General features: G+C 50.2%; 1 protein-coding gene across 1 annotated transcript in view; it reads left to right on the top strand.

Annotated features, from left to right (window-relative positions):
- Positions 1-590: 590 nt before the first annotated feature.
- The window catches only part of MARCHF2 (membrane associated ring-CH-type finger 2), a 32329-nt gene continuing 12402 nt past the window's right edge, over positions 591-20517 (top strand). Inside the window, exons 1-3 of the mRNA XM_058040998.1 lie at positions 591-634; positions 12905-13124; positions 16611-16806. Coding sequence (XP_057896981.1) covers positions 12949-13124; positions 16611-16806 — 372 coding nt within the window. The 5' untranslated portion in view covers positions 591-634; positions 12905-12948. The remainder of the gene's footprint in view (positions 635-12904; positions 13125-16610; positions 16807-20517) is intronic.

Here is a 20517-nt window from a genome sequence, read left to right as displayed (position 1 = left end):
GATATAAAGATTGCCAAATCATACCGTCTGTGTAAAGTTCTGTTCCAGACACAACTGCAGAATAAGCTGGGGCGGGGATGCCCCTGCCAGCGCCCCGGGAGCGGCGGGACGGGGTTCGCGCTGTCCCCGGGGCTTTGCACTGCCGCAGGGCGCCGCGTTGGGCGGTGTCCCGGTGTCCCTCTGTTCCCGTGTCCCGCGGTGCCCGTGTCCCCCTATCCCGCTGTCCCTCCGTGCCCGTGTCTCGCTGTCCCCCTGTCCCGGTGTCCCTCTGTCCCGGTGTCCCCCTGTCCCGCTGTGGGGCGGCGCTGGCCGAGCCCTCCCGGTGCTGGGGGCGGGGGCGGGCCCTGCGCTGGGGGCGGAGCAAGAGGGGAAGGGCGGGGCCCGGTGTCGGGGCGGGGCTGAGGAAGGGCGGGGCGTGGCCGCGGGGCTGCCATTGGCCGCCGGCTGTTGCCAGCGGGGTCGCGTTGCTACGCCGGCGGGTTACCCGCAGTCCATTGGACGCTCGGGAGCTGCGTCAGAGCGGTACGGGCGGGGATTGGCGGGCGAGCGCTGGGGGGCGGGGCCCGGCGGCCGCCGCAGCCGGCGCTGGGGCGGCGCGTGCCGCGCTGAGGGGCCGCGGGCGCCGGGAGCGCAGGTACCGGACGGGGGGGGGCGGCGGGGCCGGCCCCACGCCCCGCGCCGCGCCCACCGGCCCGGGCAGCGCTCCGGCGCGGGGCTGCGGCCGCGGCAGCGGCGTCCCGGCCGGGCCGAAGCGGGCGGGCCCGGGAGCCCTGACAGCCCTCCCGGTGTCCCCGCCGAGGGGTGGCCCCGGTGTGCGGCGCCGCTCGTGCTGGGGAGCCGGAGCCGCGCTGCAGATCTCGGGGCCTCGCCCCCGGAGCGGCTGCCGCCGGCCCCGCTGCCCGCACGGGCCCCGTGCGAGACGCTGCCGCCGGTACGGACTGCGCCGTGTTCGCTGTGCGGGCCCCCGCGCCTGAGCCGCGGCTCTGCCGGGCCGGGCTGGGCTGGGCTGCGCTGGGCTGGGCGGACCCGAGCCGGGCCGGGCCGGGCCGGGCCGCCACTGCCCCCCGGGAGCGCCGGGGCTGTCGCGTACAAACAGCAGCAGCGACACAAGTGCCGGAGGTTTGAGAAGCGCTGTTTGTTCATTAGATTCTTCTTCCCTGGGTGTGAGCAGTGATTAGGAAAAGTTTTCTTTGCCTCTGGGCTCCCGTACCATTTTTTCACATGTTTGGGAGCGTTCTGGTGCCTGTTTTGCCTCCTGATCACACAGCCACGCTGCCTCGTGTGCAGAGATTTCCCAAGAGAACGAGCTCGGTGTCACAGCGCAGCTGAAGAAGTTGCTGCAGTCCTGTGCTGGAGCAGCAGCTGCTTTCCTCCGTGGTGTAAGCTTAGGGTTTGCGATGGACTTTACATAAACTGGCAGTCTTGAACTTTCTGTCTCGCTTAAACTCAGGTTTCTGAGCCGATTGTGACAGGCCAGAACTGCTGGTTTGTGGGATTTATCCAAGGGACAAGCCTGTGGCTCTTGTACGGGAAGGTGATTGTGACATGGGAAGCGTTTTTGTTGCAGTCTCAAACACAAGAGCAATAAAATTGCTCTTGTTGTATCGAGATCTGGTGGGGGGACCAAGATTACAAACCAGAACGCCATGCAGTGGTCTTGGAGGCTTCTGGAGTGTGAAGTTGCTTGCATGTAGTGCCCTCAGAAATGGTGCCACCAAGGCATGGGGTGATAGCTCTGCACTGCATGGTGCTGCTGGACCGAGGAGAGTTTAGGCTGTTGTCCTGTTGGAGGGAGCTGAGCAGAGCTCGAATTTTGCAGGCAGGCAGGTGAGGTGTTGCATATCAGGGATGATGATGGTGAGCTGGAAGTGTCAGGGTTATCTGAAGCAGCTGTGGCTTTTTATTCTGCTTGTTTGTATTCAGTGTTCTGTCCCTGCCCTGATGTGTGTGATGAAGATCTGTCAGTGGGGATGTGATTCTCATCCAGCCCTGTGGCCTTTATTTGCTCATCCCTAAGGGACTGTTTCTATTCCTCTCTTAACCCTCTCTATTACCAGCCCTTCATTTTCCTTGGCACTCTCATTCTCTTGCTCAACTCTCCTCCCAACAAGCATTTATCTCTGTGTCTTTCCCTTCTGATGCAGTTTCTAGCACTTTCTTGACCTTTTTCCAGGTTCTGGTTGAGAATGCCTGTGATGTCACTGTGGTTGGCAGCTGCTTTGGCTGTGGGGACATAAAGCCCTGCTTGGCTGCCACTCCCACGTGCACAGTACAATCCTCTGAACAGCTGGACAGTCTTGGCTTTCCAAAGCTAAAGTGTTTGAACACTTTTCTGCATCTCCAAAGGATTATGCAGGGGAGTGCTTGGAGGCTGGAAGTGCCCTGGATTTTCAGGTGTGTTTGAAGCTGTGATGGTGTGTCACCCATCAGAAACAGAGGCTCAAAGGGAAGGGAGCTGGGACTCTTTTCAAAATCCCTTTGTCATATGCACTGTGACAGTGAATTTAATAATTCTAGTTGAGGACAGAAGGTCTGATTCCCCCCAAGCACACACAGGGGAGCGTTGCAGGCAGCCTGCACCAGTAGGGAAGTGTCAACTGCCAAGAATAGAGCAGGTGGCACAGGGAATGGCCAAGTGTGACCCTAATGTGCAGTTCATGGACACTCTATACCAGCTATATAGCTGGGGTGTCTGTGTGTGGTTAGCTGATCAGCACGACTGCCTAAGTGGAAACAGAAAATGGCATCAGAACTAATGTTCCTCATTCTGGATGTGCTTGCTCTGTTTTGCTGTGGATTGCACAGGCTGCAGGGTGAGGTCACGCTGTGCTGGACGCCAAGGGGCCATGCAGATGAGCAGAGCTAAATGCACTGACTGTGAGCAGCTTCCCACAGAGTTCTTGCCTTCCTGGATGCTGGGAGAGGCCCTTTCCTCTTCCAGCTGATTGATGCTGGCCTGCATCAAGCAAGTGTAGCACACCATGTTTCCCTGGAAGGAAGTAAGCACTGTTTCCTTGAAACAGCAAAGTCAAAATGCATCCATGGCAAGCTGAGCCTGGTATGGGCTCTGAGACTCTGTGAGTCTGAGGGACTGTTGCAAGTCCTCAGGGTGGGACTTTGTAGTACTTCTGCAGGTAGAGGCACAAAGCAAAATGAGCACTTGGGGACTTGTTTCACTATTGTTTAAAATATCTTGGTTTTTCACACTAAGACCGCAGAAGCTTTTCTTAGAGAATGAAGGGAGGAATCCAGCATTGTGAACTATAAACTACATGATAAGTTCATTTTTTCTCCACTTGCCTTTGACTTAGCTTTGGATATTTGGAGATTTCAGAGTTTCTCTTTCCAAACTAGTTTGTTTTCCCTTCTAGACTGAAGTTTGAGCTGGTGTGTCTCTTCTCCCTCCCAGTCTCATTTACTCTGGTTAACCTTATGCTTCTGCCTGCTCTGAGCTGCAGCCTTTCCCACAGTAGAGAAATGGTCTCAGTTACTGACTCTTGTCCTCTTGGAAGCGCTCTGGGCACGTCTCAGTGAGTGACACCTGGGCCCACAAGCCACGAGGTAAAGCCCTGGGAGTGCTTTCTGTGAAGGGAAGGAGTGCAGCACCCAGCCAGGGTGGGCCAGTGGGTCTCCACAAAGTCTGTACATCAGCTTTGCTGGCTGCTGAAGTGACGCATTAATCTGTGCCGAGCCTTATCGAGTGTGGCTTATCAAATTCATGGCTTATCAGCACAGTTCATGTCATGCACGTAAACAGCAGGATCTCCACCTCTCCAGTCCTGGTCTTGTTCTCTCTCCAGCTACAGCTGTAGCAGCTGTTCCCTGGAACCTGTGTCTTTGTGCCATCTTTGTTGTAAGTAGACCAGCTCAGCTGTAGCTCATTGCAGCAGCAATGCAGCTCAGCTGGGAGATGGGGTTCCCCACTGCAGCTGGTTTGGGAGAGCTTTTGGTGGCTCATCTTACTGGGTGAAAGTAGGGAAGTCACTACTGAGTGTCTCAGGGTCTTGTGTACCTTTCCTGGGGATGGAATGTGCCTCTCCTGCTGTGCAGTGACAGCCTGTGAGAGCCCTAAGCGCTGAAGGTGAAGTGCAGAATGACAGCATCCTGAAAGCAGGGACTGCTGGCATGTCCTGGGGCAGGGACTGAACCCTGTGCATCCTCCAGTGAAGGCAGCAGCCCAACAGGAGCTGTACTGACCTGCAGCTCTTCCTACCCATCTGCCTTGCAAATACTTTTCCTGGCCCAGGCCTCTCTAGAAGGGTGTTACAGTTTGGAATCTGTCATTTGCCCCTGTTTCAAATAGATAGGCATCTGTAAGTTTTATTACAGATTTTTTGTAGCAATTCCAACGAAACTTTTTAGAACCTGACGTGATTTTGTGTGGTTAACCTCAAAGACAGAAGTGCTGTAAGAGAAGTTGCAATTATAATCAGTTGTCACAAAATTAGTGATCAAAGCTGAAGGAAACATTCTCCTCCAGTTCCTAAAAAAAGGAAACAAAGGACAGGGAGCAGCACTGGCTCAGGAAATAAAAGTAAAAACAAATCAAACTTATCTTCTAAAGCACTTTTCTGCAAAAAGGAGAACACACCAAGCTCATGTAGTCTTGGCTTGAACAGGGATTTCTTTGTTCAAAGCTTTGAGAGCTTTAGTTCTGTTTCAGCTGAAAGCTTTTTGGGGTTAGATTTGAGAATGGTGGGAGGGGAAAGGTAAACTTCATTTCTGGACTGTTTTCAATTTATTTCCTCCCAGTTTTTTTGTGCTTCCCTGCAGACAAATCAGACAAGGCCTGTGTCCAGAAAAACTAAAAATGCAGCCTAAGCAAAACATTGCAAGCTGAACTGAGAGAGTTTTGCAGCACAGATAGCAATTCTGAAGTTTCACTTGAGGATTGAGGAGGGAAGCAGTGAGGAGTGGGCAGAAGGGAGGCAGGGGTGCTGCTGGCTGGGGTCAGTGCCTCCTCCTCTCTGGCTGGCCATGGCCATGCTCTCGCTGGGTGTCTGTCTGCTCTGCAGCTCTGGTGACTCACACGCTGCCTCTGGTGGTGCCTTTGCTGGAAAGCCCTTTGAAAGCTGAACATCCTGAAGAGATTTGTGATACAGCTAGGTTGAAAAATAGAAATAGTGAGGTTAAATTGCAGATGAAATGTCTCCTGGGGGCTGAGTGTGTGCCTGGCTTCGTGCAGCGGCTCCCTGAGCATCGCCTTTGCTGTGGATTGTTCCAGCTCAGCTCATCTCCAAGCACAGTGCTGTTATCTGTACAGCAGTGTAAATGGTGCTTTATAAACCAAGAAGGAAGACACTGGGGAGAATGCATGTTCTTTCTGACCTGGGCTTCCCAGTGCTGAAATAATGTTTCGCATCCTCCTGAGTCGTGCCCTTCGAGGGACTGACCAGTTCTGTGGTGTGTGGGCACTGCAGTCTTGATCTGGTGCATGCGTTACTGCTACACCAAAATTCTGTTTCCTGAGGTATTAAGCATAGCTGGAAAATCCATTTGTTGTGAACAAACTGCAACTGCCTGGCAAGGGACTGTGCAGGACTGGGGAGCACCTGAGCTTTGACCTTGCTGCAGAGGCTGCCTCTGTTTAAAGAGGAGCTCGCTGGAGCAGTAGGGCTGGGAACAGAAGTGTCTGCTGCTGGTGTTTTGTAAAGCACGTGGGTGCAGAGAGATGTGAGGCCACACAGCTATGGTCCCTTAGCAGGGCAGGGCTGTGCTTGTGTCTGCTGGGCTGGCTGTTGTCCCCAGTGATGGACAGCCCTCTGCAAGAATTGTTTTGTAGGCATGATAATACATTTTTTTCCACCCTGGTTCATGGTTTCAGTTTCAAGTCTTTTTAATGCATCTTTCTTTCCCTGGAAAGAGTGATAAAATGCAGAGGGATGTGGGTACAGAGACTCTGCAGTTGCATTATATAGTGGGTTGTGCTGCTGTTCATCTTTAAAAGCTGATGTCTTTTGAATCCTCAGAGGAGTCACAGGTGTTCCTCATGCCCCAGCTGGTTTTTGGTTGTTCCCTTATGAAACTTGTTATTAAAATGACTGAATTTTGATTGGAGATACCCTCTGCAAAGAATTTTCTTCTAATGTTGCAATTCGTTTTTCCAGATGTTGGTAATCAAAGTGCAGTAAACTTTCCTTTCATACGGCCTTGTGGCAGATAGCAAGTCTCAAAAGAGCTGAGATAACTTTGTTCATTTTGGTATTCCAGCTGTAGCATGCAGCCTAATTGTTCTCAAGCACAGCAAGAAAAAAATCATCCTTTAGGCTTCCTCTTTTTATACTGATTTTTTTTTTCTCAACATCTAAGCTTGAACCTTTTGCTTCTTTTTGAATATTGAGTAACTTTATTATGCAATGAAGAAAACTTGTGTGAAGAGCAGTGGGTGAACAACCCGACAGGTACCCTGAAATGAAGGGAGCTCTGCTGTGTTGCAGTTCTGCTGTATCCACATGAGACCCATGCCTTTGGCCTTGTTTGAAGCTTGGGGTTCTCACCTGCTGGGAGCCCCACCAAGACCCACAGGAGCCTTCAGGACCTTCCTCTTTGCCAGCCAACAGTTTTCCATTGCTTCAGCACGTGGAGATGAAGTGAAACTCCTGCAGAAGTGAATCCAACATACTGATGTTTGGAAGAGGAGGGGTGTGTGTGGATGTTGGCTTTGGAAAACAGCAATTATTGATCACCAAGGCTTGCTGCAGTATTTTGCTTGGGGAATAGAATTCAGATGCTGGCATGTCTCCTCAGAAAAAATGGAAGTGGAAGACTGTCTCTTCATCTGTGTCTGCAAACTCATTTGCCATAATCTAAATAACAAGACTTCAGAGAGCTTCTAGAATATGTCTAAATAGTTTCTGAATATAGAGAAGTTATGATTGTTTGTCCCCAGCAGCAGCAGCCAGTGAGTGAAGCCTTGAGTTAGCAAGTGAGTGTTTGAAATAGTGGAGAGGCAGCCCAGCCAGGTGAGCTGTGGTCATGTACCAATGTGACAAACACAGGAGTCCAGAAAGGCTGTGTCCTCTGAGCTTCTGGCCTCCTCCTGAGCATTACAGGATTAGACTTGGAGCATTTGTTTTTAAACCCTGCCCCAGGGATGAGGCAGGTGAGCCTCTGGAGTCAGCCCAAAGCTTTTGCTGTTGGAGGTGTAGGAGGAGTTTCCTGGTGTGAAGTTTTATCAGAAGCTTCCCAAGCTCCCAGAACGTTGTGCCTTGCTTATTTTTTCCCCTTGCCTTTTGGGATTTGTTTTGAGCCCAGGGTCAGGGCTGTCCCCTGGCTCTGACTCACAGCATTGCTCCACTGGCATCCTCTGAAGAGCAAGTTGTGGCTGAAGTTTTTACAGCATCTCCTTCAGCCAAATGCTGCAAGCGGGGCAGAAATAGAGAAGCTCCTGGGGAGTGAAATGCTTTCCCCTCTGTTATTTACCAAATTTTAAGATGTTTTAGAAGCTGTTGCTTCAGATGGCATCAGATATTTTATTGAATATTGAGGCATATGCCATAAAATGCTGTGTCACTTTTCTCACTGGACAGGGCTCCTTGCACCCTGACTTTAGGGCTGTTGTATTCAGGTGACTTCTGAGCACAGGAATAATGAGATTTCCTCCCAGGCCCTGAGCATTGGGAAGAGTTGCTGATGGCTCAGCTGGGGGCAGATCCTGAGCTGGCTTTTTGAGTACTTTTAAGGTGTTACATGGGAGACCTGCAGGGTGACTTTGGGGAGTCAGTTGATGTATAAAATAGTTAATAACGAACAAAATAATACTGTGGCTTTCAACCCTCAGCAGAAAGTATGTTTAAACAAACAAAACTGAAAACAAAGCCCAGTGTGGGTCTGGTTCTTGGTGGGGGGAGATGGTTTGGGGTTTTTTTGTTTTGGTTTTTGTTGTTGTTGTTTGGTTGGTCGGTTGGTTTTGTTTATTTTGTTTTGGTTTTCTTTAGATTAAACCACTTAGACAACCTCTGAACAGTACCAGGGAGCACTTCAGGCCACTCATCCCCTCTGTATCTCTGGTGGCAGCCCTAGGTGTGTGATCTTGGGTGTGAGGCTGTAGGGGCCAGATGTGGAGAAGGGGGATGCCCTGCCCCTAAGCCAGAGCACAGAGCCACAGGTACCCTGGTGAGGCTGGTGCCTCCGTAGGCAGAACTGGTACTGGAGGGGGTGCTGCACACCTGGGACTGACCCTGGGCCGTGGGGAGATGTGCATCAGCTGTGTGAGAGCAGGTGCTTGGATGTGTGCAGCAAGCAATTCTTTGTACGGTCTCCCTCGAGATGGAGAGAGATGTTCACATGGTTATAGGGCCCAGGATTTGGGAAATCCAGTTTTAGTGATGAAAAGGAAAGCACTAATGTTAGGAAATGCCCTTTAGCAACTGAAAATCTTCAGTTCGCTGGTGACATTTGCAGGATCATATGATTAGAAAACTCAGTGTCTGTGTGCCCAAAGTGGCTAAAAGGGCTTTGGAAAGCAGGCTGGGAAGCTTTGCACCCAGGCTTAAACATCAGCTCATGTGAGGAGGGGTCAGAGCTCTGATTTGCCATCAGTGAATGGGTTACCTGCTAAAAATAAAAGAAGTCCTTGTGTACAGATGGGTGGGTTGTGTTGGCTGCACAGCTTGGTTATCTCTGTGGGACCATGGGTGAGGGACCAGGGCTGGGTTCCAGCAGTCAGGGCAATGGGTTGCTCAGTGAGGGGAGCAGAGCTGGCTGCTGGCAGCCTCAGTGTTGGGTGTTGTTTGATGGAGATGTCCCAGGGAAGCCAATCTGTTCAGGAGCTGGTGCCTACACTCTGCACCAGAGCAGCTTTGCTCTGGATCCTATCAAAGCCACAGGATTGCTCCAAGGCTTTACACTGGTTGGGATATTCATAGTGGACAGGCCTCAACCTGCCCCTGGCAGTCCCCATTACTGCCATCATTTGGCTGAAGCCTTTCCTGCTGTCATTCTGATCTTGATTGTGCTTTTCCTTTTGTGGCTTTGATCCAGATGTTCATCTGGTGTGCTGTGGTTTCCCTGTCTGGGAGAAATAACTGTTTCATCCATCTTCAAAGTCAAATATGGAGAGCAGAGCTGGGGGACCTTTTAGCTCCTTGACTCCTGCTTACCTCTGCTGGGCACATCTCCTGCATGGAGAGCACTGGTCCGACCAGATCTCTGCAGTCTTTTGAGGGGGTTTTGCCCACCTCATTGCCCTTTTACAAATCTCATTGCAGTGCTTGGGGACTGGCAAGGGACAGTGTCTTGCAGGTGTGTTTCACTTAAGCCATGGAGCAGGATCTTGCACCAGCCTGGTCTCTGCCTTGGGGAGTGACAGAGCACAAGCTGCTCTTCAGGGACTGACTCATTTTGTCACACGTGTTAGTTTTGGAATTCTAGTGCAGAATTCACTCTTCTGAGACAGCTTTCCACAGACAGGGTTTGGGTTCTTTTCAGTTTGAGTAATTATCTAAAAACCCAGCCCTTTATATTCTGGATCTGCTCAGAAGCTGAGGATGCAAAATGTTGCTGAGAAGAGCCTTCCCATTTATTTGCTAATGTCTAACTGTGGCAGCAGAAGGGATGTTGATAATAAACCTAGTGTCTCTGAGACTTTTTAAAAAAATGTGTGCAAGAAATGTATCCCCAAGGAATGGGCTCAGAAAACACAGGTGCTTAGAAAAAATACAGTGTGTGGTTCAAACCAGCTGTTTGGGTCTTGCTTCTCACACTGAGATTTTGATGTTTCTGCTGTAAACAGAGCTGGGGAAGCGGCTGGAGCACAGATCTGATGATGAGTGGCTGAGGAGCTGACTGTTCAGAAAAGGAAGTTTGGGGGGACCTTCTTGCTCAGTAAAACTCCCTGAAAGGAGAGTTCAGCTAGGTGGGGGTCATTCACTTCTCCCAGGAAATCAGTGACAGGAAGAGAGGAAACAACCTCAAATTGTACTGGGGAGGTTTGGGCTGAAAAAACTCCATCATGGAATGTGTGGTCAGGCAGTGGCACAGGCTGCCCGAGGCAGTGGTGGAATCACCATCCCTGCAGGGATTTAAAAACTGTGGATGTGGCACTTGGGGACATGGGTTTGTGTTGGGCTTGGCAGTGCTGGGGGAGCAGTTGGACGAGATGATTTCAAAGGCTGTTTCCAACCTGAATGATTCTGTGAACACTGGGTTTGGGCTGGATGAGCTGTTGACTATTGTGAGAGAAGGCTGTGTTGATGTGCTGATCCTTCAGGGATCAGGAAAGGGACTGACTTGGCTGTACACCATGGTTCATGTTCCACTGGGTATGCAACTGGACCCGAGTGCACTGCAGATGTTGTCTTTGGATTTCAGTTACTTCTTTACTAACCATGAAAATCTTGCTGCTTTTCCTTCATATTTGCTGAATGGCATGAGTCAGATATTAAAGCAATGACTTCAGGTTCCACCCTGGGCTGGACCCTGACAAGGAAACACCAAATAACTCGTAACAGAAACCTGTGCATTTCCTGAAGAACAGCAGGGTGGCCATTCCCTTCCAGCCCCAACAGAGCCCTGGGGCAAGGCCATGGGGCTGCCTGTGTCTGTCAGATGTGGAGCACAAAGAGCCTCAGTATAAATACTCCCAGGACACAGTCAGTGAGGGCAGTTTTATTCCAGTATGCAGAATGGACTTTTTCCTCTGAACTTTAAAATAAACAACATTTTGGCCAAACAAATGGAACTGACCTTTTTATTAAAAGCATATATCTTCTCATGCTTGTTTCAGTAAGAGGTTGTTAATTTTATAGAACTCCTTAATTTGCAGGACAGCTGACTTAAGTAATTCCAATAGCATTTGTCATCTTACTTTTTGCTCCTTGCAGCTGGAGAGTTTGTAGCCTTTTCTTTGAGGAGGAGAAATAAGAAAAGTAGCTCTAACTCTGTGTGTTCTTTGCACAGGTGGAGAGAGAGGCTGAGTCTATCAAGTTAATTTTTAAATTGATGAAAAGATTCAAGTTCATGCTGAAGAGGATTGACCTGCCCACAAGCTCAAGCTTATTGCTGCTCAGATGCGAAGGAAGGATTACAGATAGTTATCAAGAGCAGCTTTGGAAAAGAGATTAGAAGGTCTTCTATTAGATGTTAGAAACTATTCTGTAAAGTGAGGGAATCCTTGGGATCTGGTTCTGAGACACCAGAGAAGGGCTCTCTCCCTCTTGAATGCGTGTTCGTGAAGGAAGCTGTCCTGACACATGAAGCCCTTGGTTGTGTGAGTTGCTCAATTTCCAAGACATGACAAAGCGCTTGTGCTTACCCAAATGAGTGTTTTCAGGGCTTCAAGCATCATGGTCTTGTACCAGCTTTTTGGCTTTTTTCCTCTGTAGTGTGGCCAAGCCTCCAGCCAGGAACAAGCCCTTATTTTCTTTAGTTATTTTTGTTAGATTTTGGCTTAGTTGAACCTGACAGAACTGCAGTTTCATGAGAATGTTTGACTCCTGTTGTCCTCAGAGATCTCAAAACAAAAACCTTTCCTTGGATGGGATGGTGAAGATTTGTTTGCTGGCTCCTACCCCCAGGAGGCAAGGATTGCCGATTCCCCCCACTCCCCCAAAATGTAACAAACCTAATTGTTTTCATATATCTTATTTGGGGCTGTGGTTATTTCCTTTTATTCCTCCCCTTTTTTCCTTTTTATTGCTTTCATTTGAACTTCTTTTATGGATTTATTTCATCTTGAAATCCAGCCACCAGGATGAGGCAGCATTCCAGCTCTGATCCCAGCAGTGCTGGTGCACAGGGATTACTGTGCATGCCTTACATAAGGCAGTCCTGTTTACAGACACAGGGATTTTGGTTTTACCAGCAGTACAATGTTGTTGGATTGTGTTCAGTGTGACTCAGTGTAACCTCAGCTCTTTATTTCTGCACAGCTGCCTCTCAGCGACCAGGTTAAAGGCGATTGGCAAAACCAGGATTTTTCTAAATCTGCAGAGCATACCCTATTTTGGGGATGAGATACCCTGGCCAGGGAGGAACTGGCTGTTTCTGGCAGCTTGGGTGAGCTGCTGCCTTACCTCAAAGGCAGAGAGCTCTCCTTTCCACATGTGGCTTATCAGAGCCAGCTCCTGGTTTGCCATATTGGGCTTTTCTCTGCACCTTCTCTCCATTTCTTGCATTTGCTGTTTGTTCTGTGTCTTCTCTTTGCTGGGTGAATGTTGAAAATGTGCTGGTGTGCTTTGCTGTTTGTAAGCGACTCTTGTGAAAGTCATGGATGGTCTGAACAGTTGAAAGGGAAAGGAGTCAGGCTGGCCTGGTGCCCTTCCCAAGGAGCATTTTTGATGGTTTTGGGATGTCCATGTCCACACATTCACTGCTGGGATGTACCACAGCGGATGTAGAAATGGGAGCATGTGTATTTCTTCAATGAAATAAGGAGAAAAAACATCAAAGATGGGATGGGAGAGCCTTTTGGGCTTGGACAGTCCTTCAAGTGCTCAGGAAGCTTCTGAAGGCAGCTGAGAAGGGCCTCCTGAGCCCAGCCACCTAAACTGGTTTAGGTGCCCTGTTCAGGTGAAACTTTGCTGTATTTATGGAGAGTATGAATGTAAGTTTTCAGGATGGCTGTAGCCAGAGCAGCACAGGCCCATGGGGCTTCTGGTTGCCTTCCCCATCTCTGTATCAGCACATTTAGTTTGAAAGGCTTCATCAGGTTAAAGGGTGGTTACCAGGAATTCTCTCTGGGAAAGGCAGATTTGCAATTCTGATGGTAAGTTATGTAAGTAGAACACTTGGAGCCTTAATGTTATGGTAAGGCAGCCTCACAAAGCCTGTTAAAGGGGACAGAAGACACAAAAAACTCGCGTGTGTTGGGGCCTGGGGCGCTGCTGGCGCGAGTGGGGCTGGAGGACCGTGAGGGGTTGGGGGTTCCGGGGTTCCGGATCTGACTGCGGTGCTGTTCCTGCAGGTCTCCCGGGTGCCGGGCCCGGGACAGCGGGGCCCAGAGCTGCCATGACGACAGGCGACTGCTGCCACCTCCCCGGCTCCCTGTGCGACTGCCCGGGCAGCGCTGCCCTGTCCAAGTCTGTGGAGGAGTCGGACATGGGCCGCCCTCAGTACATCACGCAGGTCACGGCCAAGGACGGCCGGCTCCTCTCCACCGTCATCAAGGCGCTGGGCGCCCAGAGGTGAGGCTGCTGCAGGGACGGGCTCGGAGCCGCGCCTGGGCCCTTCCCCTGGCTCGGGGGCAGGGAGACAGCAGAGTCTCGTTGTGTGAAGGAGTTTGCGGGGCGCTGATGGCGGGCGGGACTGCTCGGGGCCGGCCGCTCCCAGGGCCCTGAGCCGGGCTCCTGCCGCCCTCAGGGCGCGGGCAGCGCCTCCGGCCGCGCTGCGCTCCCGGCCTCGGGGGCTGAGCCCGGGCCGTGCTCCCGGGCACTGTGCTGGGCATGGGGAGCTCAGCCCTCGTTCAGGAACGTCCATGGAGCGAAGGCGTGGTGGTGTTGATCTTCAGCCGCAGGGAGCGGACGGTGTTTGTGTTGCAGGAACTACCCCATCCAGCTATTGCTAGAGGGGACACGTGGCAGCTTCACTAGCTCAGACTCCTCCTGATGCGACTTCTTGTCATTTATTTTGAGTAGCTTCCAGAGTAGAAGACATTTGGCAGCATTGTTCAGTCCGTCTACTGAGAGCTGTCACATTTTGTGTTCAGAAATCCTGTCTGAACAGCTGTTACTTGTTTCAATGAGTTTGGTCAAACATTTGTATGATACAAAAGCAGTGATTGCAGACATGGGGGAGGGATGCAGGGAAGCTGGATGAGAATAGAGGCAAACATAATTGCAGCAAACCTCGAGCAGGTCAATAAAAATGTGAAAGTAACTGGACTTGCTCTCTGGCAGTAGATAGGGTGAGAAGCTGTTTAACCCTTTAGAACTTGTGGGGGTGTAATAATTGTGTGGGAAAACTGCCTGGAAACAGGTTTTAAAACCCTAATGTTTTTAGGGTTTCATGTTTAGGGTCAACCCGTAATGATTCCTTATGTTTCTACATGGACACCAGTTTGTTTCTTGTGGTAGTGGGTTTCAGTGTCTTCCTTGTCAGCAGCACTTAGCACAGCAAAGCCAAGAGCAGCGTGACTGCACTGGAATGTTGAATTACCAATCCCAGGTGACTTCAGCCTGCTGGAAAACTGTGTCCGAGTGTGCATCATGGGGGAGTGTGAGCGGGTCCCCACCCGGCAGGGGAAAGGAAGGAAGGAAAATGAAGTCTGATAAGAATTCTTTTCACACACTGTCAGCAAATTTTTTCATTTTGGATTGTTTGTTGATAGCCAAGGTTATAGTAATGTTCTGGAAATATGAAACTTCACAAACAGGAAGAGAACGGGTGAAATAACTTACAGGTGCTTTTCTTAGGAAATGGCAGATGCATGAGAGCACTGGAGGCTGTAGGGAATTGTCTGTCTGTGTCACTAGGGCTCTGTGTGCACGCTGTTCTGGTACAGCATTTTATGGCAGTGAATGTTGCACAATCATCAAATAATTCAAATTGGAAGGGAATTCCATAGGATGTCTGGTCCAGCTTCCTTTCAGAGCAAGCCTGCTCAGAGTCTTGTCTGATGTAGTTTCCAGGATCTTTGAGGATGAAGTTTCCACCTCCTTCCCAGACTCCTGTTGCACCTTTTGCAGGGATTGTCTTGGCTGAAGAAATCCCCTCAATAAAAGGCATGTAAAAAGGAGGAGAGAACATGGGTCAGTGGTTCACCAGTGATGTTTGGCAGAGAGAAGGGGGTGGTGTACATTGGGTAATTTGCTTTGCAGCCCTAAATATGAATAGAAGTCCAATTGGGATGAAACCAGCTAAATACTGAAAGTAGTAGAGGTCTCCTGTGGTAGAGATCTCCTGAGGAATCTTGCTTCTCCTCTAGTGAGCTGACATGCACTTCCTTGCTGGCTCTTCTCTTTCCCTTATGTCCCACCAACCTTTTTCCCCAGTGTGCTCCTTTTCCTTGAACTGTGCTTCCATGTCTCACTCCTTGCTTTCTATGCAAACTAATGGAGGTGGTGCTGCTGGTTTTGAAGGTTGCTTTGGCTGTTGTGTTGCAATCCCACAAACTTCTGTAGTCAGGTGGGGTTTTTTGAAGTCAGAATAGCAGTTGAATGTGAGCTATGATATGGGTTCAGTGTGGCTTTTTTTGTTCTGTCAGCAGTACCTAGGAAAAGGAGTTATTTTATAGATACCACTCACCTGGATTTCAAGAGAACCTACAATAGGGACTTTGAAACAAAGATGTTCCTTTTTCACCCTCTCTCACATGCCCAAATCTGGGCAGCTGTGGATGTAAGAGGAAAACTGTATGAAAGAAATGGCTGTTTGGAAGGTGGGAAGTGAGATACTAGTGAGGGCCTGGTTTCCATGGTCCAGGGGAGGCAGTCCTGCCCCAGGCCTCTGCTGTCCAGCATTTTCTTCCTAAATTATCTCAGTGATTGGTGAATGCTGAAGAAATTAACTGAACTGCTGAGAACAGCAAACTGGGGTGTCTGCAGCCATCTGGGGCTTCCCAGGGAGCCCAGAACATCCTCATCACGGGGCTGGCATGTGTGGCACAGGGCTGCTAGCAAACCAGTGCCTTGGGGTGCCAGCTGGGATGTCCCATCTCTGTCAGCGTTCCAGGCCAGGTTGGCTGGGGCCTTGAGCAAGTTGGTCTAGTGAAAGGTGTAGCACTAATTGTTCAGTCAGTGGTGCCAGCTGAAGGTGTGAGGAATATTGTGGGAACAGATGGATGCTTTCAGTGTGATGAGCAGCTCAGGCCTCCTGTGGGGAGGGTTGCAAGTGTCTCTGAAAATATTTGTTAGTTGCTTTGGTAGATATTTGTGGTTCTGTGAGGTTCTGTGTGATTCTGTAGCTGGAACTTGTGGCCGAGGAGGTGTTGTTCCTGAAGCCCCAAAGCATTTCTGCAGGGCAGTTGCTGTCTGGGCAGGGTGTGCCCACAGGATGCTGGAGAGTTACTGTGCAGTGATGGGCAGAGGGTTTGTATGCTGGAGACCTTGCTCTGGGTGCATGCCTGCTGTGAAATATATTGTATTCTTGGGGAGGTGAGCTTCCAGGGTCAGTTCAGTTGTCTCCTGAAATATTGCTGTTCCTTTTGCAGTTCCTGCTCAGCCCAGGCTGCAGGGCTGAGGTGGGCTGAGCGTGGGTAGGTGATGTGGTAAATGTGACCTGACTGCCAGCCTCTGGAGCAGCTGCAGGTGGCTGGGGCATGCTGTGACTGGTGTGGGTCATTTGGCTTTGCTGTGAGTGTCTGGATTTGCAAGAGTGCTTCAGGCTTGGTGTTGGGTCTGGTATCAGCCCCTGCCCACTGTGGGCAGAGCTGAAGACTGCAGGATGTGCACTGCACTCCCCTCTGGGGCCAGCTGAGCTGGCCAGGCTGATGTGCCATCTTCTCTTGTTGTTATAGGTCTTCCAGATTTTAAAGTATCTGAAATGTCCTGAGCACCTCCATTGTCCCCTGAGAGTGGTTTCTTGCTGCAGCAGGCTCCTGGCATGCTGTGCCACACACTGCCTGCTGCTCATGTGCCTTTCTGGGGCTTGGTGGGACCAGACCCTATGGCAGTGTTGTTCTGCCTGCTCTGACTGTGATTTCATTCTGTTTGTCTCTCATTCTGCCTCTTTAGTGATGGTCCCATCTGTCGAATCTGTCATGAAGGTGGAAATGGGGAGGGACTGCTTTCCCCATGTGACTGCACAGGAACACTGGGCACCGTGCACAAGAGCTGCCTGGAAAAATGGTTATCCTCCTCCAACACAAGTTACTGTGAGCTCTGCCACACAGAATTTGTTGTAGAAAGAAGACCAAGACCCTTGACAGAGGTACCATTTTCTTCCTGCTTCATTTTTATTTCCATATAATTTGAGAGAAAATGACTGATTGCACTACTGTTCTTGTAGTTCTTGGTGTCTCCTCCTCCTTGCAGTACCTTTGTACTCACAAAAAGAGTCTATTTGGAGAGGTCAAGTCCCTTGTCAGACCAAGTGAGGTAGTTGCAAACGTGCAGTAGTGGTGTTTGGGGCAGCTCCTACCTGTGACCTGCCCACATGCCACCTGCCAGTGGCAAGCACTGTGCTTTTTTGGCTGTGCTTTAATGCCTGAGCATCAAATTGCAGGTGTCACAACATGGCTGACTGAATTATAAGTTCTCATAAATATTCTTTTTTTTTTTTTTGCTCCTGGTTTTAATCTTATCTCAGTGTTAGATTAGTGCAGCTCTCTTGCATGTGCCTTCCTTGTCATGTTCTGTTCTGAAAAGTGAGATGTGATGATTGCTGATACTGTTTGTAAAAGACCTGTCTTCCCACGACTAATATTGATGTGTGCTCCTTCAGGCTTTGCTCCTTCCTGCTGCTCTGTGCTCCTCCCAGGTGAAGGAGGAAACAGGACAGGGCTCAGCTGCTCCTCATGTTCCTCTCTGTGTCGACCACAGGGGATCAGTCCCTCAGCTCCCAGAGCTGGAACACACAATGCAGGCTCTGCCTGGTGCATTGGGGTTTTTTGTTTTGGGAACAAAGGCAGCATGGACCAGGCCATAGTCTGACCTCAGGTGTACATCCCCAAAAGAGGAATAAGTAAACAGGTGAGGTACAGTACAAAAGGCTTAAGGATTTGTTTGAGAGATGGTTTAATACGTCTGCAGGTGAGTGAGCTCTCCTGTGTCAGTGTGCTGCTGCCTTGGCTCGGGGGTTCCTTCAACACAGACAAGTGTCACCGTGCAGCTGGGCATTTCCCCAGAACAGTTCTGGGAGTCCCAGGTTCCTGCAGCCATCAGCCAGTGGGAGCTCTGGGAGCTGGTTCTTAGCAACACACTCCTGTTACCTGGCAGCTGTCAGGGATTTGTCACTACCTGCTACCAGAGCATGTGTGGGGGCAGGTTATTTCAAATTTGTAATGGTGGCTGCTTTTGTCCACTCTCTCCTGCCCCTTGCCCCATCAGTTAGGTCAAAACTGAGTCACAACTGGAATTCTAAGTTGCTTTCCACATTTCTGTTTCCATTCCCGTTAATTCCAGAGGTTGCTTCTTTTCTCTTCCCACCTCCCTCTGGAAACTATTTTTCCTGTCCTCCTTTTGAGAGTCCCCAGATCTATTTCTCATACTCCCATCTTCTCCTAGTGAACCTTTGAGTGGAAAAGAATCCACCAACTAGGGAAGCATTCGAGCTTCAGTTTGCAAAGTAGATACTAAGTTTTAATGACTGTTTAACTTACAACTGATTGCCATGGACTGGACAGCCCCAGACAGGAGCAGGCTTTAGCCTGCAGTGCTAACCCAAACCATGTGTCTAGCACAATAATTTGTGTGACCATTACCTCAGTGGTTACTGCTGTTGGGGTCTTACTGCTTCTCTCCCAGCTGCTCAGACATATAAATTGGTGCTTTGGCCAATATCTCTCAAACAGTTGTTTCAGAGGTTGCAAAACACTGCTTTAAAACATTTAGGAAGGGCTGTACCTTGGCTTTGAGAACACAGTGCAGGCACAGGGGCAGTGATCTTGCAAGGGCTTATGCAGGCCAAGTTGTGAGTGCAGGTCTCAGATGTTTTAGCTTAAGAGCTGGTGTATAAATATTAAATATTCGTAGCCAGAAACAAACACGTGGGAGCGTGTTCAGCCATCTTTCATGATGCTGTGGCACCTCATAACAAGCACAGGCTTGGAAAACTGCACACTCAAATAAAAGCTCAAAGACTAGTGTGTATAGGAGGAGTTTTTCCTGTGACACCAACTCTGTGCCTCCATCTGGCATAAGGAGCTTGCTGGGAGAGTGGGACAGAAAAGTCTTGTCTGTATTTCAGTGTGGGTGAATGAGCATTCCAGGACAATCAGTTTTAGTTCCTGTTGAAATTTGTGAAAAGCCCCTCTGGACTAGAGCCTATAAGGGTATGGTGATCAACAAACTGTGAGTGCTGAGAGGTGTTGGGTGGGCAGCATTTAATGAACTCAAGCACAGGAGAACTGCCACTGTGTTTTCAGAGAGGAATGGACTTCTTGAGCCATTACTGCCAGCTGGCAAAGGCTTTGGGATTCCAGGGTTTACTACTTCTGGTGTACTTGGACTGTCTGTGAGCACAGTGAAGGAGATGATCTACTCTGTTGAGGTGTCTGCTGGGGAGCAGCTTGCCTGAAGTGCCTTGTGAGCCTGGAGGCTGGTAAGCACATGATGAAAGTCACCAGGTGGCTGCCGAGAGTGATCCGTGCTGCAGAGCAGAGCCCGACATGCTACAGCCCCAGAGCAGTTCCCTTGCCACAGCTCAGGGGCAGAAAGGTTTTCCCTGGCTTGGGAAGCAGCATGTAGCCTGGTTTGACACAGCCCATGGTAGCAGGGGCTGGCAGCATCCCCCAGTGATGGAGTGCAGTGGGGCAGTTACAGCAATGTGCTGTGGCTGCACTCAGGTGTGCTGGGGCCCTGCACAGCCCCGTGTGCTCATCAGCACCTGTGCTCTGGGCCTGGCACTCCATGGCTGGATGGCTCCTGCTGGAGCAGAGTGGCTCACCTGGTTTGAAAGGCAACCTGGTTTTGTTGTATTACTTCCACCACATTATAAACTCTCTGATCCTTGCCTGGAGCCTGGGGAAAGTGACCTGGAATTCAGTTTCTCATTTTCATTGGGAGCTCTTACAGCCACTCTGAGCTCCTGCACCACTGCAATCTGCTGGGCAGAGGCAATGACAGTGAATGTGCTTCAACCCATGGGGTTTGCTGGGGTTAGAGGCCAACTGACCAAGTGTGACACCTTTGAGAAGCTCCTGCTGGTAGCAGAGGCTCTGCCCTTTGGGAGGAGCTGATAACCCCTTGGCCAGCTGGCTGGCCCTTGTCATTAATACCCTGCCTGCAGTCTGGTGCAATCTCATCCCCATACCAAACTAAATACTTTTGGGAAGTGTCATCTCCAAGTTGTTCATCTGTTTCTGAGAAGAGGGCTTGGGAAAGAGGCTGCTTAGTCATTTAAAAATGTCACAGTTCCGCAGCCACCTTATCTGGGAAGTTCTGTGCCTCTTGGTTGTTTGAGAGAAGGGGTGGGGAGTGTTTTGAAACTTTGGGGGAAGTGATGTTTGTGGTGAGTGTGCTGTTGAGGAGCCCTGATAAAAATTCACTGCTCACCAAGTAAAGCTGTGAAATCAAAATAGAAATTAAGAGCAGAGGATAAATGGCTGGAGACTAGGACTAGGAATGATGCAGGGGCATGCTGCAGGGCAGAAGGGTCTGCCCCATGTGTGAAATGCTACCCCAAGCTCTCTTTTGCTGTCACCTGGCCACAAGGGAATTTGGTAATGTGGTACCTGCTGCTGCTGGGCCTCTGAGGAGAAAGCAGCCCTTGCTGTTGGTTCTGCCATGTCCTGCCTTTCCAGCCTGGGGAAGCTTAGAGCTGGTCATAGTGGCTGCAGCAGTCACTGGTCAGCTCATCTCTGGGAAGGGACCATCAGCTTCATTAAGAACTGGCTTTGTCATGTGGTTTTGAGATCCTTCAGAAGGAAAGGGTCTGAGGCTGATTTTGGGATCCAGGAGACATTTTGGTGAGTACTGGGGG

This window comes from Melospiza georgiana, chromosome 26 (assembly GCF_028018845.1).
Source record: "Melospiza georgiana isolate bMelGeo1 chromosome 26, bMelGeo1.pri, whole genome shotgun sequence".
NCBI lineage: Eukaryota > Metazoa > Chordata > Aves > Passeriformes > Passerellidae > Melospiza > Melospiza georgiana.
Note: the sequence above shows the minus strand (reverse complement) of the source record. Positions and strands in the feature narration are given on the sequence as shown.